The sequence below is a fragment of the Scylla paramamosain genome, chromosome 23 (genome assembly GCF_035594125.1).
Source record: "Scylla paramamosain isolate STU-SP2022 chromosome 23, ASM3559412v1, whole genome shotgun sequence".
Taxonomy (NCBI): domain Eukaryota; kingdom Metazoa; phylum Arthropoda; class Malacostraca; order Decapoda; family Portunidae; genus Scylla; species Scylla paramamosain.
Genome location: NC_087173.1, coordinates 12,131,044 through 12,155,485, shown reverse-complemented (window position 1 = coordinate 12,155,485; position 24,442 = coordinate 12,131,044). Strand labels below are relative to the sequence as shown.

The 24,442-nt window shown below is 41.8% G+C and overlaps 1 protein-coding gene and 1 long non-coding RNA gene across 13 annotated transcripts in view; one reads left to right on the top strand and one right to left on the bottom strand.

Moving 5' to 3' along the window:
* Positions 1–1,176: 1,176 nt before the first annotated feature.
* LOC135112215 (uncharacterized) lies at positions 1,177–3,302 on the bottom strand. The gene is made up of 3 exons (XR_010274162.1): positions 3,145–3,302; positions 1,459–1,572; positions 1,177–1,249 (listed from the first exon to the last, which is right to left on the bottom strand). It is a non-coding gene; the product is annotated as an uncharacterized LOC135112215 (long non-coding RNA).
* Positions 3,303–7,794: 4,492 nt separating this feature from the next.
* Positions 7,795–24,442, top strand: part of LOC135112212 (uncharacterized) — a 28,795-nt gene continuing 12,147 nt past the window's right edge. For 2 of the 12 annotated variants that reach the window (XR_010274140.1, XR_010274138.1), the window contains exons 1-10: positions 7,795–9,424; positions 11,256–11,336; positions 11,523–11,629; positions 12,110–12,244; positions 13,109–13,273; positions 13,651–13,688; positions 14,176–14,366; positions 14,498–14,588; positions 15,551–15,782; positions 16,216–18,554. Coding sequence is in view for 1 of the 12 variants with exons in the window: in XM_064026419.1 (XP_063882489.1) it covers positions 13,227–13,273; positions 13,651–13,688; positions 14,176–14,366; positions 14,498–14,588; positions 15,221–15,246 (393 nt within the window). In the remaining 11 variants the exon portion in view is untranslated. Of the gene's footprint in view, positions 9,425–9,536; positions 10,918–11,255; positions 11,337–11,522; positions 11,630–11,737; positions 11,964–12,109; positions 12,245–13,108; positions 13,274–13,650; positions 13,689–14,175; positions 14,367–14,497; positions 14,589–15,220; positions 15,517–15,550; positions 15,783–16,215; positions 18,555–18,681; positions 18,701–21,230; positions 21,549–22,973; positions 23,306–24,442 lie in introns of those variants that run through there. The other 10 variants (XR_010274136.1, XR_010274141.1, XR_010274137.1 and 7 more) reach the window with 10 other exon arrangements.

Genomic DNA, 24,442 nt, shown 5'->3' with positions numbered 1-24,442 from the left:
TTGAAGACAGGGCCAGCAGCATCTTGGGGGAAGCTGGCACTAGTGCTGGACTGACTTTAGGTAACTAGAATGCATAAAGCTGGCAGGGTTTTTTATACAGAGGTAGTTGGCAGAGAGAGGTGTGTCCTGCAAGTTAAAGACAGAATTATGACCCAGCTTGTACCTTGTATCAGGAACTTGTACAACCACAACTGGCAGGCAAGCAGGCTATAAAGGACTCAGTAATGGACTACTCATGTACTTATGGTGTGGATTCATACTTTACACCAGCAAACCGGCTTCAGACAGTGGAGGTGACAAAACAAGGCCTTGTCTCTGTGGCCAGTGTTTTCTTAGTCCCTCTCCTCCATTTCTCTCGTCCACAAGTTACCTCCAGACTTCTCCTCCCTCACAGACCTTCCTCCATGTTTCCTCCACCTCTCCTCCAATCCTGACTATTCTGTGACACTTGCTTCATAGATAAAATAGTGCTTTTGTTAGATAGTCTGCCACCACAGCCAATAATTCTTCCCTCCACCACCCTCTCTCCTTTCCTCCAATATTTCCCTCCACAAGTTACCTCCATGCTTCTCCTTCCTTGCACACCTTCCCCAGTCATCCCTCCACCTCCCCTCCAATCCTCACCCTCCTCTGACCCTTAGTTCACCTGCAGGAAGGCCCTGGAGAAGGCGTGCCGGCGAGCCACCTCCGTGACGGCTGCGGCATAGACCCTCGGGGCGCGGTGAATCTGCTCCACCACCTGCAGGAGTCCAGCCAGGGCGCCGCACACTCTCTTGGTGAATGGAGACGCGCGTGTCCGCCTCGTACAGGACGCCTCTCTATATACATTATCCACCTATGGGGTCAGGATCGGTTAAGAGAGACAGGCAGGGAGGCAGGGAGGCAGGGAGGCAGGGGGGGAGAGAGACACAGAGGGGGTGGGAGTTGAAAAGGGAAAATTTTGTAATGGAGGGAGAGAAGAAAGAGGAACAAGTGACAACACAGCTCAAAGTGAATAATGAAAAGAGAAGGACAATGATGATAACAAGAAAATAAGGAAGGAAGGAGAGAAACTGAGAAAGAAAACAAACAAACAAACAAATATCATTACCAAAAAAGGAACAGCTGATTCTCCTCCTCCTCCTCCTCCTCCTCCTCCTCCTCCTCCTCCTCCTCCTGCTGCTGCTGTGAATACTTACTTCAGTCTAACGTGCAAATTCTCCGACAGCTCTTCCTTTGCCTTGATGCATCTCCTTTTGATGTCTTGCAGCTGAGAGAGAGAGAGAGAGAGAGAGAGAGAGAGAGAGAGAGAGAGAGAGAGAGAGAGAGAGAGAGAGGAGAGAGAGAGAGAGAGAGAGAGAGAGAGAGAGAGAGAGTTAGTAACACCTCCAGTAAGAAATTCATAGTATTTTTTGATTATTTTTATTATGTTCCTATATTACTATTACTACTACTACACACACACACACACACACACACCTTTTGATGGTTTTTCAACATGTGCATCAAATTCTTGCGGTGTGAAGTGCAGAGGTCAGGGAATATAGATGGGCCATTCACCTTCCCTGCCCTGTCCTGGTTCTTCAACAGAGCCTGCCAGAGAGAGCACAGGTCAAAGAAGCACTATTTTCACTATGAACCAAGAGACACAGGATAGTCAGGATTGGAGGGAAGGTGGAGGGAACATGGAGGAAGGTCTGTGAGGAAGGAGAAGTGTGGAGGTAACTTATGGAGGGAGATATGGAGGAAAGAATAGAGGGTGGTGGAGGAGAAAATGGCTGGTGGTGATGTCAGACTATCTAACAAAAGCACTATTTTAACTATGAAGCAAGACTTGCAGGATAGTCAGGATTGGAGAGAAGGTGGAGGGAACATGGAGGAAGGTCTGTGAGGAAGGAGAAGTGTGGAGGTAACTTATGGAGGGAGATATGGAGGAAAGAATAGAGGGTGGTGGAGGAGAAAATGGCTGGTGGTGATGTCAGACTATCTAACAAAAGCACTATTTTAAATATGAACCAAGAGACATAGGATAGTCAGGATTGGAGGGAAGGTGGAGGGAACATGGAGGAAGGTCTGTGAGGAAGGAGAAGTGTGGGGAAGAACTGCATTAAACTATTAAAATCATGAAACACCTTGAAAACCCCAAAAACTTCCACCGCAGCCTGTTAAACTATCCCTGGAGCCTTGAAAACCCCAATAACTTCCACCGCAGCCTGTTAAACTATCCCTGGAACCTTGAAAACCCCAATAACTTCCACTGCAGCCTGTTAAACTATCCCTGGAACCTTGAAAACCCCAATAACTTCCACCGCAGCCTGTTAAACTATCCCTGGAACCCTGAAAACCCCAATAACTTCCACTGCAGCCTGTTAAACTATTAGAACCTTGAAAAACCCCAATAACTTCCACTACAGCCTGTTAAACTATCCCTGGAACCTTGAAAACCCCAATAACTTCCACTGCAGCCTGTTAAACTATTGCCACACACACCCAGACACTGCCACACACATTCAAACACTGCCACACACACCCAGACACTGCCACACACACCCAGACACTGCCACACACACTCAAACACTGCCACACACACCCAGACACTGCCACACACACCCAAACACTGCCACACACACCCAGACACTGCCACACACACCCAGACACTGCCACACACACCCAAACACTGCCACACACATCAAAACACTGCCACACGCACCCAGACACTGCCACACACACCCAGACACTGCCACACACACCCAAACACTGCCACACACATCAAAACACTGCCACACGCACCCAGACACTGCCACACACACCCAGACACTGCCACACACACCCAAACACTGCCACACACACCCAAACACTGCCACACACACCCAAACACTGCCACACACACCCAAACACTGCCACACACACCCAAACACTGCCACACACACCCAGACACTGCCACACACACCCAAACACTGCCACACACACCCAAACACTGCCACACACACCCAAACACTGCCACACACACCCAAACACTGCCACACACACCCAAACACTGAACCTTGAAAACCCCAATAACTTCCACCGCAGCCTGTTAAACTATTAGAACCTTGAAAACCCCAATAACTTCCACTGCCATATCTGCTTCCTGCTATATGTTAACACACCCTGCCTGCTACTTACTGCTCCCTTTTTGTCACATTCCTCGCTCCCTTTGTAGTTCAGTAGTAAATTGAGATCTTCCTTTAACTCGTCTCTCTCCCTTGGTCTCGTGTAGGATCAAGGGGTACACAACCAATATGGCGTCTGTTTGTTGTGGTTTATGTTGGTTCAAAGTCAAGTAGAAACGGGCCTAAATATTTTTTTTTATATAACTAATTATTGTAAGGAGTTCAACATGACTGTTTGGTCTAATTTATATATATTTTTTACATTTATAATAATTTGTTTTTCTCTTCTGTGGCAGTCCCTTTAGTTAGTCAGCTATATAAGGTGATGCGATTAGATTGGGCTGATATGACATAGCAAGCCGTAATTAGGTTGATTCAGTAAGATTGGGTGATTAGGTAGCGCTGAATACCTGATAATTAGACTGGCTAGGTCTGATTGGGGTAGGTTTGTCTAAGTGTGGTTAGTTAGCTACGTAAGATGATACGATTAGATTGTGCTGATATAACATACCGAGCCATAATTAGGTTGATTCAGTAAGATTGGGTGATTAGGGAGCGCTGAATACCTGATGAGTAGACAACAAAAACATTTTCTTCCTTATGATACCTGGAAATTCTGAGTTGCAGGAAGGCTAAGTTAGTGAATTTATTAAAACACACACACACACACACACACACACACACACACATGACAGTATGCATATAATGACCTCTAAGGTTATAGTGAATCTGATAATTACTGAAAACTGTATCCTGATAATTCGCAATTCTGATTTATTTTCACTAGTTATTAATCTCTCTCTCTCTCTCTCTCTCTCTCTTTCTCTCTCTCTCTCCATATCCAGCCTAAGTTCTATGATAGTACCAGATTTTCCCAGCATTCTCAGCATCAAAAATTAACCTGCAGTAAAACAGAGGAGGACTTTGTAAACATATCATGCAGGGAAGCCACAGAACGCCTGACTTCTGATCTTTCTAAAATTTCTGATTGGGGCAGAGCAAACTTGGTATTGTTCAATGCCTCAAAAACTCAATTCCTCCATCTATCAACTCGACACAACCTTCCAGACAACTATCCCCTCTTCTTCAATGACACTCAACTGTCCCCTCTTCTACACTGAACATCCTTGGTCTGTCCTTTACTTATAATCTGAACTGGAAACTTCACATCTCATCTCTAGCTAAAACAGCTTCTATAAAGTTAGGTGTTCTGAGACGTCTCTGCCAGTTTTTCTCACCCCCCCAGCTGCTAACTCTGTACAAGGGCCTTATCCGTCCATGTATGGAGTATGCTTCACATGTCTGGGGGGGTTCCACTCATACTGCTCTTCTAGACAGGGTGGAATCAAAAGCTTTTTGTCTCATCAACTCCTCTCTAACTGACTGTCTTCAGCCTCTTTCTCACTGCCGCAACGTTGCATCTCTAGCTGTCTTCTTCCGCTATTTTCATGGTAACTGCTCTTCTGATCTTGCTAACTGCATGCCTCCCCTCCTTCCGCGGCCTCGCTGCACAAGACTTTCTTCTTTCTCTCACCCCTATTCTGTCCACCTCTCTAATGCAAGAGTTAACCAGTATTCTCAATCATTCATCCCTTTCTCTGGTAAACTCTGGAACTCCCTGCCTGCTTCTGTATTTCCACCTTCCTATGACTTGAATTCCTTCAAGAGGGAGGTTTCAACACACTTATCCATCAATTTTTGACCACTGCTTTGACCCTTTTATGGGACTGACATTTCAGTGGGCATTTTTTTTATTAGATTTTTGTTGCCCTTGGCCGGTGACCTTCCTACATAAAAAAATAAATAAATAAATAAATAAAATAATAATTATGGTACAAGTATCTAGGCACAAATTATCATATATTTTTCTTATCAATTATGCCTAGAGAGAGAGAGAGAGAGAGAGAGAGAGAGAGAGAGAGAGAGAGAGAGAGAGAGAGAGAGAGAGAGAGAGAGAGTTAAATATTTTGTAGCCTAACATAACAGAACATTAAAACAATTTATAAGGCAAATATTTTCCAAGTGAATCCTTTTGCTTTTGTGTCCTCTCCATTTGTTGAGTGGACCTCTAAACCATGTGTAGAAACCGTTATTGGGTGTGTCTGGGTGTGTTTTGGGTGTATTTGGGTGTGTTTTGGGTGTATTTGGGTGTGTTTGGGTGTGTCTGGGTGTATTTGAGTGTGTTTGGGTGTGTCTGGGTGTATTTGAGTGTGTTCTGGTGTGTTCTGGGTGTATTGGGTGTATCTGGGTGTGTCTGGGTGTGTTCTGGGTGTATTGGGTGTATCTGGGTGTGTCTGGGTATGTTCTGGGTGTATCTGGGTGTGTCTGGGTGTGTTTGGGTGTATTTGGGTGTGTCCGGGTGTGTTCTGGGTGTATTGGGTGTGTCTGGGTGTGTTCTGGTGTGTTTTGGGTGTATCTGGGTGTGTCTGGGTGTGTTTGGTGTGTTCTGGTGTGTTTTGGGTGTATTGGGTGTGTTTGGTGTGTTTTGGGTGTGTTCTGGTGTGTCTGGGTGTATTTGAGTGTGTTCTGGGTGTATCTGGGTATGTCTGGGTGTGTTCTGGGTGTATTGGGTGTGTCTGGGTGTGTTTGGTGTGTGCTGGTGTGTTTTGGGTGTGTTCTGGTGTGTTTTGGGTGTAATGGGTGTGTTCTGGTGTGTTTTGGTGTGTTTTGGGTGTGTTTTGGTGTGTTTTTGGTGTATCTGGGTGTGTGTTGAGTGATTTAGAAAGGGGAAGGAAATGAAAAGGAGGAGGAGGAGGAAAAAAAGATGATAATTAAAAGAAAAAAAAGATAAGGTTTAGAAGAAAATAATATTCTCTCTCTCTCTCTCTCTCTAACCTTGCATAGCACACACACACACACACACACACACACACACACACACACACACCTAGTTAGCATCCTGTTCAGGGTAAGATATTGTGAGAGGCCTGATAAAACATTATTTCAGAGAACGTAAGAGGTGGTCAGGTAACAGCACCAGCCAGCAGTGTGGATTTGAAGGACCCTGTCTATAAATATTTTGATTATAGTTTTTGCATGCATTGATTTTTATTTAAGCAAAATTGTATCAGAAATAAATAAAATGTGCATTTCTTGTGAGTATAATTATCTCAGTGTTCATTTTTTTTCTCTGCCAATATCCTTGTGTATATTAACCTTAAAAATAAATAAATAAATAAATAAATGAATAAAAATATTGATTGAAATATTAATGAAATGATAGAGAGTGACTGATGAATAACCTTAACCCTCAGAGAGATTTAGGAAATTCTACATTACGTCAAATTTTCAAGATGGCTGCCGTTAACTTCAGGATCCTTTGTCTGTAAATTAATTTTATCGAAAGTTAAATATTAGTTAATGGCAAAAAAATAGTTTTAAAAATATAAACTTAAAAATCTGAAATATGTATGTCATTCAGGGTTATATAATTACGTCAGGAAGTGAAGTATATGTTATATCTATGTCTGAAAGCGATATTATTTCAGTAAGAGAAAGATATCACCAGTAACCAGAAAAATAAATGTTAAGTGCATTATCTTTATTTCTAAGTGTTCATTTTAGTCATTTATTGCTCAAATAAGCAGAAACAACCTTTGAAAAAACGGTAAGTGTGAAGTCAGGTCGGCAGCCATATTGAAACACCATGAAATAAAACTCTCTCAAAGAAAAAGATTAATATAGCTTGTTTAGTGCTGCCATAATCAGAGCATGTGTAAAATAATTTATCCCACTTTCATACTTAATTAAATCTTGATTATTTGCGTATTTTTTTTTTTTTGACCATAATATTGTAACGTTTGCAAGTAGACATTTGATGAGATTAACTCTTTTCTGTCTTTATTTGATCGAATTATTAAACATTTCTCACACGTTAAATACCCATAGAGTAGCATCATATTACTCAATGGATTAAATAAGCAATATAATCGACATGAATGGCAAAAAAAAAGACAAAATATGAGTAGCAATTAAAAATGAATTAGTGACCCATAACCATTTTCTTATTCATCATAGAAAATGTAGTCGTTGTTGTTGTTTCTGTTTTTTGTTGTTTTTTCTTGTTTTTGTCGTCGTTGCTTGTTTTTTTCTCCTTGTTGTTGTTATTGATGCTTGTTATTTGATTCATGTTGTTTTTGTTTTTTTTTGTTGTTTTTTTACTCTTGAAAGTCTAAAACCCCCGAAACGCACATTATGTCCGTAGAGTTCCTCAATAGCAGTTCATAAAAGGGGTTGTTTAACACCGCTACTGCTGCCCGGGGTACAAATTGCGTCTTTATAACGGGCTCACTTTTCACCGTACATTGACTTAATATTTGTGTTCTCGACCTTCATTTTTTCCTTTTTGGCTTTGTATTTATTTAATATTATATAATATTGATTATTTTTGAGGATTGATGCGTTTTTAGATAGCTTCCATTGATGTTGTTGGAAGCAGGTGGACATTAGCCAAGGGGAGAAAATGGAGAAATATTAAATCCCTAATATCACAACGAAATCTAACCAGAGAGGGTTCAGATGACATTTACATACACCATGCATGAATCAACATCAGCCACGACGAACATTGTGCAAAATTATTGTGGATTAGTGAATATTTAGGTATTTGTATTAAAAAAGCGGTATTTCGTCCAGCTCTTATGAGGCCCATTGTATTATGAACACAAGGGGGACAGACTGAGTGAAGAGTGAGAGAGGAGTTAGGCAGGGCTGTATATTGTCACCAACCCTTTTTAGCCTGTATACAGAGGAGCTAGCAGCCAGGATGAGAAGAATGAATGTAGGGGTAAGTGTGGGGGAATGATAAAGTATGTGTACTCCTTTATGCAGATGACGTAGTTGTTATGAGTGAATGGCAGATGAGCTTCAAAGTTTGTTGGATGTAGTGGATGGCTATGGTAAAGACTTTGGAGTAAGGTTTAGCAGTGAGAAAAGCAAAGTAATGATTGTGAATAGGTCAGAGGATGAAAGTAATGTGATATGGAGACTTGGAGAGAATGAGTTGAGACAGGTGCAGGAATACAAGTACTCAGGGATGTGGATGAATCCTAGTGGGTGTGCAAAGGCAAAGAATGAAAAGATAAATATGCTAAACCAGTGGGTAGGTCGACTGGGAAGCGCGGCAAGGATGAGAGCAAGTATGATGTGTTGAGAGAAGTGTGGAAGAGTGTGGCTGTGCCATGTATAATGTATGGTATGGATGTGATTGCATGGAAGGAAAATGAAATTGATAAGTTAGAAGTGGGCCAGAATAGAGTAGCAAAGATTGGCACTGAGTCCACCGAGGGGCACAGCAGTTGAAGCCTTGAGAGGTGACATCGGATGGCGCACCTTTAGGGAAAGACTCACAAAAGCCACACAAGATTAGGCTTGAGAGAATGGATGATGCAAGAATAGCAAGGAAGGTGTACCTGTGGAATGAAAGTGGAAGCAAATGGAGGAAGAGATGCATGAGAATGACAGACAGGAGTGGATTACAAGTTGTGTGGGCGATAAGAATGGCTGGTAGGAATCAAAATGAGCGTGAATGGGTGGTAACAAGAGGAGGAAGAGTGGGAGCCGAATGGGATGTGAGAAAATGGAAGAATGAGATAGACAAAGAAGTGAAATGTGTAGGACTGAATGAATGGAAGAATGAGATGGAAAGAAAGAAGACCCTGGAATGGTACAAGGAGAAAGAGGCCCCGAGGTATGAAAGGTGGTATGATGGAAGCCTGGGCGGTGATCTTCTCTTCCTAGCGAGGGCACAGTGTATGGATGTGAATGCGAGGAGTTACAGGTGGTCTGAGTCCCTGTGCCAGATGTGTGACATGGGAGAGGATGAGACGGTGGAACATGTGGTGCTGGAGTGTGTGCAGTATGCCAGAGACAGGAATGAGATGATGCAAGTGATACTGACTGAGTTAGGGCATGATACGAATGAAAGAGTGGAGAACACAGGAAAGGAGTGGATGGTGTTGTTGCTGGGACTGTGTAGAGAGGCCAATGAAAGGATGATTGAGGCGGTGAAAGAGTTTCTGGAGAGAATGTGGCGTGCCAGGTGTAGGAACAATTAGTATAGAGGATGCTGTTCGTTTCTCTCTTTTTTTTCCCCCTTCTACAGGAGTTGCCGATTCAGAGGCCTGACACAAGAGTGATCCTGTGCCACCTACACCATCAAGATCAAGATCAAGACAACAGTTCCCTCGTGTTTACTACCACAGTGCATAGAAATCTTATCTTTTTTCGCAAATTTCTCAAGTAATTCCCCACCCCGGAGGCCGCCCCCAGTACCCCAGTTCCCTGCATCCATGGTGAGCCCCTGGGGATCCTGAGGCGCCGCGGGGGATCTGAAATAAGGGAGAAATTAAGGGAAATAGGGAGCCCCGTGGTCACTGCACTCTCCCACGTTTTCCTCATAAGATTTTTGGTGTTTTTTTTAAAGTTTTTCCCCTAATTTACGGTAATTTTTAGGGTTTTTTAGGGTTTTTTAGGGTGAGAATTTAGGGATTAGTGTTTGTGTTTTTTTGGGCTTCATATAATTTCGTGTTTTTTTCGTGATTTATTTAAAGGGTTCTGTTTTTTTTTTTTTTTTTCCCACGTTTTTTAAGGAATTTTAAAGTTTCAGGGGTATTTAGGGTGTGGGCAGGTTCGGGTTGCCCTTAAACTTTGGTATCTAGGCTAAATTTGCTCGTTCTAGGGATCTTTTGGGGTAAACTGTGGTATTTTAAGTATTTTTATTTATTTAAAGGCCATTTATTTATTTAAGGTTATTGGTGGTATAATAAGTGGTTTTTTTTAGTGTTTTTGATCAATCTGTGTGTTTTTGGGTGTTTTGGAAGGGAATTGTGTGTTTTTTGGGTGTTTTTGTAGAAAATCTGTGTGGTGTGGTGTGTTTTGGAAGAAAATTGTGCGTTTTTTGTGTGTTTTGAAAGTGAATTTTGTGTTTTTTGGGTGTTTTGTGGAAAATCTGTGTGGTTTGGTGTGTTTTGGAAGGGAATTGTGTGTTTTTTGTGTGTTTTGAAAGGGAATTGTGTGTTTTTTGTGTGTTTTGGAGAAAATCTGTGTTTTTTGGTGTGTTTTGGAGAAAATTGTATTCTTTTTTGTGTGTTTGGAAAGAATCTGTGTGTTTTGGTGTGATTTGGAAGGGAATTGTGTGTTTTTTGTGTGTTTTGAAAGGGAATTGTGCATTTTTTGTGTGTTTTGGAGAAAATCTTTGTTTTAATGTGTTTTAGAAGATAATTGTGTGTCTTTTTGTGTGTTTTGTGGAAAATCTGTGTGTTTTTTGTGTGTGCCTGTCTGTATCTGTCTTTCTGTCTGTCTATCTGTTTGTATCTATCAAACATCCTTTAATCTACATCTGTCTGTCTGTCTATCAATCTATCTATCTGTGTGTGTGTGTGTGTCTATCAATCTATCTATCTGTGTGTGTGTGTGTCTATCAATCTATCTATCTGTGTGTGTGTGTCTATCAATCTATCTATCTGTGTGTGTGTGTCTATCAATCTATCTATCTGTGTGTGTGTGTGTGTGTGTGTCTATCAATCTATCTATCTGTGTGTCTGTGTGTCTGTCAGTCTATCTACCTATCTGTGTGGGAACAGGCGTCTGTGTACCACCGGCTGCGGCACACAGTGGGCACCGTGGCACAGGTGAGGACAGTGGTGGTGGTGGTGGTGGCACGCCGGCTTATTTCACCTCCTCACTCCTTGCGTTTGTTACTTCAGGTTTATATTGTTATTCTTCAAGAGGTGAGAGAGGCAAGGGACGAGAGAAGCAAGGGAGAGAAGCAAGGGAGAGAGACAGAGTAAGTAGCCTGGGAGAGGAGAGGGGAGGGGAAGAGGAGCGAGGGAGAGAAAGAGAGACGGGAGAAAGGCAAGCAGGGAGAGAGAGGGAGTCTGGAGGAGAGTTAAAGAATAAGAGAGAGAGAGAGAGAGAGAGAGAGAGAGAGAGAGAGAGAGAGAGAGAGAAGCCTGCTCCTTGCTCCTTGTTGAGTCATGATAAAAAGTTGAGATGCCTTACTGCCATATAACACTTCATTTATTGACACCACTGCACCTCTCTTCTTCTCTCTTCCAGCACTTGTAACTACCTCTCAATCCAGACAGTTTGGTGGTGACAAATCTCATTATTTCTCCTCACCAGGTTGACCCGTGTGGCTCCTCTTTGGTGGTGAAAGCAAGTGACGGCAAGATGGTGATGGTGACCCTGCCCAACCCCCTCCAGGTACTGCCATGCACCTTCACCACTGTCATTACCATCACCACCACCAGGAAATGCACAAGGGTGTGATAATGGACTACAATAGAACCAAACATGATAAAACACCTAGGAAGCAACTTTTATATAGAACATAAACACTTGCTAATATTAATCTAACTTAAGCTAATTCCTCCTTTTCTCATCCTGCAGGAAAACTTGGAGGGTGTGACTGAGGGAGGGGCAGGGTGTGGGTCAGGGGCAGAAGGTGACGTGCCAGAGTGACGTCACGTTCCCCCAAATGCAGGCCGGCAAGTTTGGTGAATAGCTGGCCTCCTCCTTTTGCCGTATTCAGAAATGCTTTACTCTCTCACTGTGACTGTTTTTCAAGGCCACAGGTGATTAGCTGGGTGCTCAAGAGTGTTTCTCATGTTAATTATGTAGAAATCTTGTTAATCTGTCACTAGAACCATAGGAACACTCTTGACATTCCTGTAGCCTCACCGTGATGAGAGAATGCAGAGGAACAGAGAACTAGCCAGGTTCTTAAGGGTGTTTCTCTTGTTAATCTGTCACTAGAACCATAGAAACACTCTTGACATTCCTGTAGCCTCACCGTGATGAGAGAATGCAGAGGAACAGAGAACTAGCCAGGTTCTTAAGGGTGTTTCTCTTGTTAATCTGTCACTAGAACCATAGAAACATTTGAAAACCCATGTCAATTCAATTAGAGTCTTTTGAAAGTATTAAGCATTACAGTTTAATATTTTGGCTACCCTGACCCCACACCTCCTCCACAGCTGACGTCACCAGTCGTCAGTGCACGGCGGGTGCTGCAAGGGGAACTGCAGGAGGTGGACCTGTTCAGCACCTCATCCCTCCCTGCCCTCTCCCCTGACAGGAGCATGCCAGACCCAGGGGTGCCCAAGGAAACGGTTAGTTCTTGAGCTAGTGATGGAGTAGATGAATGGGCTCACAGTTAGAGGAGAGAAAGGAATGGGGATAGAGTTGAGGGATGGGGAAAACAAGTATAGATGAGAGAAGGAAGTGGGGATAAGGAGTCAAGGAATGGGAAAACAGAGTAGGGGAATGAAAGGAGTGGAAATAGCTGAAAGAATTATATAGCATGTTGGTTGATGCATTGATGGTTGTTGTTGTGTTGCAGAGTACGGGATGGGAAGCCAGGTGTCTATGTTTGGGTGTACTGTCTCTCTCTCTCTCTCTTTCTTTATCACTCTCTGTCTGTGTGTGTGTGTGTGTGTGTGTGTGTATGTAGTAGTTATATATGTGTGTTTGTTGCTGTTGTTTATGTTGCTTGTCTTGTTGTTGTTGTTGTTGTTGTTGTTGTTGTTGTTGTTGTTGTTGTTGTTGTTGTGCTTGCTTTCCTATCTGACTTTTTCATCCATATATGTATCTATCAATCAGTCTATCTGTCTACCTATCTATCTGTCTATTGATCTATCTATCTATCTATCCATCTATCCATCTATCTACCTATCCATTAATCTGTCTATCAGTCTCTCTATGTCTTTTTATCTCTCTCTGTTTTCTACCTCTCTATCTTTACATCTCTCTGTCTGTCTATTTTTCTCTCTCTCTCTCTCTCTCTCTCTCTCTCTCTCTCTCTCTCTCTCTCTCTCTCTCTCTCTCTCTCTCTCTCTCTCTCTCTCTCTACCTAACTTAACCTAACCTAACTTAACGTAACCTAACCTAACCTAACCTAACTTAACGTAACCTAACCTAACCTAACCTAACTTAACGCAACCTAACCTAACCTAACCTAACTTCCGCTCTGCCAGACAAGGGGCACTACCTCTATGCAGACAAAACCTAACCAACCAGCTTAACCTGAGTCGCCCCTGGAACCGCCCCACCACAGAGGAGGAGGAGGAGGAGGAGGAGGAGGAGGAGACAGTCATGGATGAAGGGACGTCACAGATCATGCACATTTGCTTCCATATTGGGTGAGAGACTGCATTGTTTGTGAAGAAGACGAGGAGGAAGATAGTTTTTCATCTCAATTGCACAGAATATTCAATAATTGGTCTGTTTCATGAAGGTAATGTACTTTCTCAAGATAGTTTTTCATCTCAATTCTTGCACAGAATATTCAATAATTTCTCTTTTTATGAAGACACTTTCCTCACCCTTTATTCACACATCACTCAAATATTGTCAAACCATCTTTTAAATCCTCAGCCTTTATTCACACTTCACTCAAATGTGTGTAACCATCTTTCAAAGCTCCTGTATTGCTGAGTCATTAGAGAGCCTTAAAAGAAGACAGTCAGATTTATGGATGGGGATGACAGGTGAAAATAGACAGGTGTTTTTTGTACAGGGACTTCCACGTGGATAGAGGATCAACCTGCCAACCAAGTGAGTATGTGTGAGTATTTGTGAGACAGACAGACAGACAGACAGACAGACAGAGAGAGAGAGAGGGAGGGATAGACTGACAGAGATGCAGAGAGAGAGAGAGAGAGTTTTAGACAGACAGAGAGAGAGAGAGGCATACATTGACAGAGAGAGAGATAGACAGAGGCAGGGTTAGACAGACCAAGAGGCATACACTGACAGAGAGACAGACAGAGACAGGGATAAAGTAACAGAGATGGAGAGAGAAAAAGACAAACAGAGACATTGAGAGATGTTTCTGGGTGTGTGTGTGTGTGTGTGTGTGTGTGTTGATTTATGAAGAAGATGGCAAATAGTGGGAATTTTCTTATGTGTTTTGTACTTTATTTTCTTTGCTTCATTCATTTTTTTCCCTTGTTTTTTTTTTCCATCTCAATTTCATTCATGTTTTTCCTTTCTCCTTCTCTCTCTATTCCTTTATTTTTTTCCTTTCATCTATATACTTCAGGTCGCGGTGGAAACTGGCGTACAGCTGTGCCTGAGCCTGCCGTGGATGCATTCCCAGCCCCCGAACTGAACGGTCAACCTGCCGCCAATCTCAACTTCAACCAGAACAGCTCGGACACGGCTGGCCAGGACAACCACCGCAACACAGACATGCACGCACCTGATATGGACATGAAAATGGAGGGACAGGAGGTGAGGGATGAGAGGAACATGGGACGGCAGTGTTAGAATGATGGTAGTGGTCTTATATTTGATTTAGATTGCGTTTAATTTTGTTAGGTTTAGTTTAGACTCCATTCTCTATGTGACTCTCTCCCCAACAGTCCCATGTGATGGTGTCCGACAGGGATGCCTCAGTGCAGGAGGGGGAACGGCAGGCAGAGACCCGCAAGTGCCCCTGGGAGAAGCCTGGAGGTAGGGAGGATGGTGTATGAAGCCATATATGAGTTTTTCGTACTATGTTAGGTTCATAATTTTATCAGGTGTTGTGGTTCCTGGTGTTGCTCCTGTGCTGGTGTCCTTGTCCTGGGAAGTGTTGTGAGTGGTACCCTTGTTGCAAATGACCTTAAAATTGATTACTGGAAGAAATGAGAGAGATGGGCACAAATAGAATGTTGACGATGATGATGAATGAGTTACCAGGAGTTGATTTGAAAGTTGAAGGGGAATGGAGTTAGACGTACAATTTTCTTTTCTTCCCGTAAAGTTGACAAGGTTTGGTATCTTTGTGTTCCTTTGCTCCCCACCCCCTTGCATCTTACAGCTTGTTATAAAGGCAGCTTCCCAAGTAAATTATGCTTTCTCTCCATTATCATAATATTAACCTAACCACAAAACAGTGCTAGAAGAAATGCCCTTATAGCTAACTCCAGGCTGAAAGATTCAAGCAATGTAGTGAAAGATATTCCGATAAGGAAGATAAATAGGAACTCTTTAAATTCTTAGCTAGGTGAGGGTGATGTCCATTCCCACCATCACCTGTTGAAGTCCTCCCCTAAGAGCCCAGTGAGCTGTACTTGGCCCTCTGTGACTAGTTCCAATTACAGAGTGGCCTGAGGCAGTGAGTGCTTGAGTGGAGCCTTCACACCACACCAGGTTGTGATGGTGGCGGCATCTGGGGCAGCAAGAAAGTGGCAGCCATTTCATTGTGTTTTTTATAATCAGTAAAGAATTGAGAGTATAGATAGTGAGATTAGAAGGAGAAACACTGTGAGATTAGAAGGAGAAACACTGTGAGATTAGAAGGAGAAACACTCGTGAATTTGTCAGAATATGACCATGAACATAGTGAAGTATAGCTGATGATAATACTCGTATACACATGAAGTGTCCTTGCCTTGCCATATCAAGCTTCTTTTGTATTTTATTTCTTTCAGTTAACCGAGCCAATGAAAGCAGAATCAAACTTTCCATTCCAGTCAACTGAACCTGTGAAAGTTCCCAATCCGGCCAAGCAGGTCTCAGAAGGTGCGGCGTCCATGCACCCCGTGATGGTGCTGCACCAGATGAAGCCTGGCCTGCTGTACAACACTAACCAGACCACCAGGGATAACAAGCCTTTCTTCACCGTCACCGCCGACATCGATGGCAAGGAGTTCTCAGGCAAGGGTGAGTTGTAGACTGACCAGGTGAGTCTGACAAGACAAAATAAGAAGCTTCTGTAGTACCAGGTGGCATCTCAAGGCAACAAAACCCATCTCTGTGTTTTGGGTACAGTCTCACATAGAACAGTTGAACTTGGAGGTCTCTGCAGCAGCATATCTTAACCCATAGTTACTAGGAATATATTTCAGTCACCAAGCAAGGATACTCTGATATCCTGTACAGCCTTGGAACTCCCTCACAATGAAATTATGTTGATTATTCTGAAGGAGAAAATAAAGCAAGTTTTAATCATCACTTGACTGAAGATGCAGATGTTAAGTCTTATCTTTCACTACATTACTCATTTTTTGCAGGAATATTCTTTAGCCTGCTGCAACATTTAGTCCTCTTGATCACTGACTGGACTTGTGCTAAGTGGAATTTTCTTTACTTGCAGGGACAAATGTGAAGAAAGCCAAGTTCTTCCTGGCCAACACAGCAATACTGGGACTGTACGGGGTAGAATCCACCTTTGAGATCTCCGCTTAATAGAAGTACTAGCTGCCTGGGTACTGGCGGCGGTGTGCGGGGCAGGCGGTCCCTCGCACACGTGGCTGTAGAGTCTGCTACGTGATAATGACAAAGTAGATAGGTAGCTACATAGTATTTTAACCTGAAGTCCTGTCTGTGAGTGTTGTCTTGTATGTTGCTGCTTGCTGAAGGCAGGGAATGTACTGAACTGGACCTGAGTGGCTTACAAAACTCCTGTGGAAGGGAAGTGATGGTCTGTGCTAAATGTTGCAGTCTGACGAGTGACGTGGAATTCAATTTTTCCACGTGTAAATTCTTCCAGTCCAGTGTTTACCTTTATTTTGTTCCAGCTCTGTTACTTAGTGCCAGAGTTAGAAGACTGACATTTAACGGAATTCTTATTTATGATTTTGACGTACTTTCTTTTCCCATTTATTTACTTAGCCCATGAAGTGTGGGTGCTCCTTGTAAATGGTCGGTGCTGAGCCTGCCATGAATGCAAATCAAATGCAGCTGATTGTGAAAGACAGGCACAGGAGAAGGGGTCAGTCACTCATTCCTGCTTGTGTCAGATCACTCATCTAGTGTTCTGCTGTGGAGTGGAGTGGGTGATGAGAGGGCTGTGGTGATGGGACAGTGACAGACAAGCCCTACTTACTGAAAACAAAAGTGTGCGAACTCATCACATCAACACTTATTTAGCTTCCTGACAAAAATGGCATCCAGTTTCAGATGTTTAAGGTATTTAACTCATCTATTTATTTAAAGGTACCCACTCTTTATGGGTTAAATGAAAGCTGTACTCTAGTTTAGCAGTCAGTCTCACCACTTGGTTTAATGTGAGTAGGTAAGGAAGCCCTAGAACCTGGCCGTTGGTTAGGTTCTGGTGACTTCTGGCTGGAATCTCAGTACCTTAATTTCTCTTCTGGTTGAAACTTTCTCCTCAAACACAACTGGCTGGAGCTGAATCCTGGGATGGTCAGCTGTTTAAATATTACTACACAAAATGTTATGAGTTTGAATACATAATGAAAATTTCTTGAATGTGTATGTATGTAAAGGTTATAAAAGCAAGTATTTTTTTCTTTTTCAATTTTTGTATATAATTGAGGTTAAGATGAATTTGAAACATTGATTGCAATTTATCAAGCTGGTGTTGGTTTTGGTTTTGAAGGAAGTGTAAGTGCAAGAGGTATGAATTTGAAACATTGATTGCAATTTATCAAGCTGGTGTTTTTGGTTTTGAAGGAAGTGTAAGTGCAAGAGGTATGAATTTGAAACATTGATTGCAATTTATCAAGCTGGTGTTGGTTTTGGTTTTGAAGGAACTGTAATTGTGCAAGAGGTAATCATTTGATGAGAGTGGAATTAATGAAGCAGTTTACCACACCAGTATTGTCATTCCTGCTCCCTGTGTGTCCACCTTACCTCTCACACCCTGACGTTTGCCTCAACGCCTTCATTTATCACCAATGCAGTTAGGTAAATTATCACTTATTACTATTTTCTCAAATGAATTCAGAAACACTGTCAGCTTATCAAATAGTGTATCTGTTAATATAACCTTTTGTAGGCAACTTGTCCTGTAACCACCTATGACATTTTAGGCTCATTTTTGTACCAGCCTCTTCAACAGTTCTATAGCTTATGGAAAACTAAATTAACTTCCTATTCTCTCATTTCCTCTGTCCATACCAGCAGTTCTCATAGTACTCTCAATGTTGAAGGATGATAGCAGTCCAAGGGCAGAGCTAGTGAGTTTCTTTGAGTCTCCCCAATAATTGTTTTCTTTTGTAGCTTGCGGTGAAGAGGAGGATAATAGCGGTAATTAAAGGTTTAGTGATTATATGAAAAAAGTATTTTTATAAGGCGTGTATTCGTGGGAGTGATTTAAAAGTCTTGAAACATTTATTATAAATAGTCTTTACTTATTTCAACTGTAGTTTTCTCTAATCAATGGTAATACGAATAATAGAATTACATCATGTTGCGTCAGCCTACCAGTAACTCATAAGGTATCATACCCTAGCTTATAAAATATGTTAGTAATTTAGAATTCAATTATTAACTTCAACTAATGTCCAGCCTATATGCTCACCTTGCTAGCCAATTATTCCTGCATTTTTATTTAAACTCACGGTTCAGTAAAATTATTTGTGAAAGAAGAGAGAGAGAGAGAACTAGCTAAGGTTCCAATAACTTCAGATGCCTGTGGGTGTTGAGGGAGAGAGCACAAAATGGCGTCTCCCTTCCCTCTGGCAACAGGTGGGTCTCGTAGCTCTGAAATATTTGATTTTTCTTTTATTTAGAAGTGAATATTGCTGTGTTCATGTTTATTATTCATGTCTCTAGTGAAGATATAGTGACTGTACGTGTTGACAGAATGACGTCTCCCTTCCCTCTGGCAACAGGTGGGTCTCGTAGCTCTGAAATATTTGATTTTTCTTTTATTTAGAAGTGAATATTACTGTGTTCATGTTTATTATCCATGTCTCTAGTGAAGATATAGTGACTGTACGTGTTGACAGAATGGCGTCTCCCTTCCCTCTGGCAACAGATAAAATAGCCGGTGTTGGTCCCACGTGGAGACAGGCCACAGTCTTGGGAAAGCGTTAGCCATGTAATGTTTCTTTAGTCAAATATAATCTACTGTGAATGTGTTGTGAGCAATATTATTGCCGTAGAGAAGTGATGGAGGAAGGCTGTGACGTTATTTAGGGATATAACGGTGCCCAGAATGAATGGTGCTCTTGAGGAGTTATAAAAGTAATTATTTTCTTGTGTATTCGTAGTGTTAAGTAACGGAGTATAAGTGTATATGCCATACCAGAATTTCAAGTGTCATAGTGGGTCAGTCAACCCAAAGAATCCCATCAGTATTATTCATTTAATTATTTTTGCTATTTTTATATTTTTCGTTCCTCCTAATAAAGCCACACTGTAGGTACTGTGTGATAATTAACCTCTCCCTACCCTCTGGCCATGACGATGAAGGCGAGAACCATTACCAATCAAAAATGTTTTCTTTTTTTCTATTGTGTGTGCGTGCTTCTTCTCTCTTCCTCTTCCTTTCTTCTTCACCGTGAAGATCTTTGCCTCGTCTCATTAGAGCTCTGATCGGACCGGTGAGGAGGAGGGAGGAGGGGGGAACCGGAGGGGGGGGATGGCGTTACATTAGTTTATCTTGCTCGTATTTACCTAAGGAACCATAAAGAGATATCAGCAGTTTAGGTGACGTGATGCTTCCTTCAGATTCATAAGGAGTGAATGTTGCGTCATCAGTGTTCAGATATCACGAAAAAGACACAATGAGAAAAATGAACCGTACATTTAAACGGAACGGGAAAAAAACACCGAATTCTGGCCAATATTTCTCCTTCCAATTGACGTAAACACTAGAACCGTAATTAACGGGGTGAAATGCATGTTGGCGTGAAAGAATGCATTAAAGAAGAAAGAAGAAAAAGCATCAGTTCATCTTAGCTCACGTATTTCTTACTCTTTTACTTCTCTCCTTCCATTAATTAAGGAGGAAAAGTCATAAAAAATCTCAATATACGTTTGTTACCCTTTCAGTTCCATCCTTCCACGGTTTAAGAAAGGAAGGCTCTATATTAAGATATATACTATAAGGGCGTTCAGTGGTAGGGGTCAGTGAACTCTTTTGCTAACTAGGCTATGGGTGTCCACTGTGTTCCTGGGCTAGACATGTTTACACACTCCTCCCTGCATTCCATTGTTTTCTTCAACACAACCACCACCATCACCACCATCACCATCACCACCACCACCACCGCCAGAGTGACACGTAGTGAGAATATTTACTAACAGAGAGAGAGAGAGAGAGAGAGAGAGAGTATAACGGGAGGGAATAATGATAAAAAAGTTAGATACAATACTAGGAAAAACGGAACACACACACACACACACACACACACACACACACACAGAGAGAGAGAGAGAGAGAGTATAACGGGAGGGAATAATGATAAAAAAGTTAGATACAAAAGTAGGAAAAACGGAGCACACACACACACACACACACACACACACACACAGAGAGACAGAGAGAGAGAGAGAGAGAGAGAGAGAGAGAGAGAGAGAGATTAAACTTTCTAAGCCAAGCCATACACACAACTATAAACATACATTCAATGATATCCTCATAAAACATAAATACACTCACACACACCACTACATAGTCCTTGAAATTTTATCGGGCCTGAATGTGACAGGAACCAACAGGTGAACTGATGGAAACCTTAATGTACCTCATATTTACTCATTGCTCACGTGCCACCAGCGAGGACTCTTTTCTGGCTGGCTCAGAATATAATAAATTTGCAATAAGGCGCATTTCAAATTGATTTCAGGACAAGTTTTTACTTTTTATAGATCTTTCAGAATGCAAAGAATAAATTTACGTTAATTCGCATGTTATTAATTTTGAGACTGATAGATTTCCATGCGTTTTGACTGACCCCGATTACTGTTTGAAGAAAAAAAAAAAAAAAAACATATATATTTATTCTTCTGTTGACATAACTCGTGAAATAATAAGACAAGACCACAAGAATCATAGTGTACAGTCAACAAAACTCAAAACTCATGAACCAAGATGCAGTTTCCTTATATAACAAAATAAAAAAAATAAATAAACGATAATATGAGATGAGTACACAAGTTAAGATGGTACGTCTATTTCTCAGCACTTTTTCCCATCACTGACTGGCGATATTTCTTGCAGCATTCGTGGCAGGGAGCATATGAGGCTTGCCTGAGGGAGAACAAAGACTGGGGAGCGAAAAAAGAGCCGAGGGGGGAAGCTAAGATGCCTTGAGCCAAAATGAAACGTTATTGGAGTTAGCCAGAGTTAGCCAGGCCGCCACTGTCTAGAGCGCGCCGGCATTCTGTTTATGTTTTTTAATGTTCTGAAGTGAATGACGCTCAAATATTAGCAATAACAGATAGATTAGTTTATTTGTTTACACGTGTGGAGTTTAGAAGGGTTTATTTTTCAGTGGTTAGCGGTTTATTGAAGGAAATGCGTCGCTGTGTAGAAGTTTCTGCTATGGAATTATTACGATAGCTCCTGGTTATTCAGTGTGTGCAGTGGCCAAGTGGGGGAAGGACGCTGTCTTGCCCTCACTTGTTATGCCAGCCACCTCAAGTCCCTATAGTTGTGTAGACGTTCTGTTCTCCCTGTCACTCACCAACAGAATCACGGCCTTTGGTAAAAACAGTGGCATGGTGGATTAGGTAGGAAGCTGCCACGCGTGATTTGGGAAATAAAATATGATGTGATGTATTCGATATTAGCTACTGTTTTTGTTTTGTAATGCAGTTTAGTACAGAGCAGAAATTCGTGTTACCAAATGGTTCAGCTTCTTACTTAACTTTTATAAATTAGAGATCTATTTAGGTTTTCAGAGGTATTTTCGTGACTAGGGAAAAAAATAATCCAGCTCTACGTGTTTCTTATGTAATTCAACTTATTACACAACAGGAATCCGTGTTATCATATCTTCCCGCGTCTTATCTGAACTTTTATCATGTTCTGGTCTGTTATTTAGGTTTTCAAAGGCATTTTCATGACTAGCACAAAAATCCATCTATTCTTGTTTGTTCTGTAATTTTTATATAACAGAAGAGAAACTCGTATCCTCAAACGATTTGGCGTCTTATCTTTCTTAATTTTTATCAGGTTCTAGTAGAAATTATGTACGTTTTTATGTTTCTGGGTAAAAAAGAAAACATCTATCTTCCCTGTTTATTCTGTAATTCATTTAACTACAGCAGAACAAGAACAACATTCTAAAACATTCCGGTTGCGTTGCGAGAAGGTTTGAGAAGCAGAGTTGTGAAATATTGTCTGCTGCTGAATTACTGACGTGTCCTTAAGCTTCACCTATATTGTAATAGCACGTGTTTCTTGATTTCTGACCTGGTGTTCTAGAGTGTATGGTGTCTTATATAGGGAACAGTGAGAAAGGACCTTCACTCCTCTCCCTGTGTCTTATATAGGGAACAGTGAGAAAGGACCTTCACTCCTCTCCCTGTGGTTCAGTGGCTGATGTCTCTTCTTATTTTTTTTTCTTCTCCTTCGTCACTCGGTCAAGAAAACCGAACCGTCCCCTTTACAAGATAAAACCCCTCTGTAACCTGGCTTTGGTCTATATGACATCAAATCGCTCCACTCCCTCCCTTATCCACTCTTTAAATTCCCTTATACTCTTTACCCAATCTTAATAACCCTAGGAACACCTCAGCAATATAATATCTTAAGAGTCTTCTGTGGAATCAACTCAGACAGGTTTGAATTACTTGAATCGCGTTGACACACCTTCTCCTCACACTCCGTCTCTTAAACGTCCTTTAAATTCCCCTATACTCTTTACCCAAGCTTATTAACTCCATAGATACTTTCTTGCTACAATATCTTAAGTCTAATACGTAATATCAGAGGCTGGAATTGTTTGAATTTCGCGCGAAAACATCCGCTCTTCACACCATCTAAATTGTGTTATACTCCTTATCCAAGCCTACTAACCCTAGGAACACTTCAGAACTACAATATCTTAATAGTATAGTGCGGAATCATGCCTTTACACGCTTCAGTTACGCTCTAATAAACTCCTTTCAATAGCGAGAAAATATGAGCTGTCAAGTGAGTGGCATCTACCATCACCATGACAACGGGTCGTGAATAGCCAATCCCAGCCCGCCATTTCATCCGGGACCTCAAGATGGCCACACTGATACAATATAGTTTAATTTCCAGCCAAGATGAGAGTTAACCGAGACATATATGGTGGATAAAAAGCTCTTAAAAATATGGGTGTTCCGAGGAAAGTATACCACTAGGGAATGTGGGTTACATTAGTAATGGAGGAATATTTTGAGAGCAGACGAAACTAAAGGTACAGTTACTAGTTAGTGTTTTTGTGTGTTTGTTTATGTGTGTGTCGTGGAGGAGTGATCTGTGCCTGTCCATGTGGCTATATGACGAACCAGGCGTGAGTATTCAGCATTTGACCAAACACACTCACGCAGAGACTGTCCCTTTAAACCTTCGTCCCTTTAAACCGTACCCAAACAAACGCTTTCGATTCCCGTAGGCAGACCAGGGCAGGCTAGCTCTCTCTGACCGCCGCCCCATGTCACTTATTTTTAGTCATATGCTCCTAATGAGAGAGTAACCGGCCGTCTAGGGGGACTGGGAGTAGGCTGGGACCGTTAACTGGTTATTTAACAGAGTAGAAGATGAGAGAGAGACTGGGTATGTGTGATTGATGAGTGACAGGGAATAGAAGGGTGTAAGCTGTTTGACGTAAGGGTGACAGGCTGTGTGCGTCCGTGTGTACATGTATGTGGGTGGGTGTGGGTGACTGGTTGGGTGTGTGTGTGTGTATTACCCTTGTGAGACCCTCTGTGTGTGTGTGTGTGTGTGTGTGTGTGTGTGTGTGTGTAGGGAGGGAGAGACACGTGAGTAAAGAAGGGAGGATGGAGGTCAGGAAAGAGGAGGAGGAGGAGGAAGAGGGCTGACTGGGTGAACCTCTTAAAGATGGTATTCAGAAATTACGTATTTTCTTGGCTTCGCTGAGTCACTGTGTTAGGGAAGAGGAAGAAGAGGAGGAGGAGGAGGAGGAGGAGGATATAGAAGTGATATAAGCATAGGTAGGTCTTAAGTTAGTATTAAGTTAGTATTAGTATTTATAGTTAGTATTTTAAGTTAGTAGGTTAGGCTATGTAAGTTGAAGTGTGTTAGATTGTAAGGCTAAGTAAGGTTAGGTTAGGTTAGGTTAAGATAGTGCGTTAGGTTAGGTAAGTTAAGGATAGGTTAGACTAGCATAGTTTAGGTTATATTAGATGAATTTACATTAACTTGCATAGGTTAGATTAGATTAGATGAAACTAAGATTTGGATGACATAGGTTACGTTAGATCATGTTAAGTTATACCAGATTAATTAGGTTAGTTAAGGTAATTGAGTTAGCAAAGGTTGCATTAGGTTAAACTAGCATAAGTGAAGAAGTTAAGTTAGATTAGGTGAGGAATTATTAGGTTAGATGAGAGGAGGTGAGGTTAGGTGAGGTTAGGTTAGGTTAGAGTAGGTGAGATAAGGTTTGGTTAGATTAGATTAGGTTAGGTTA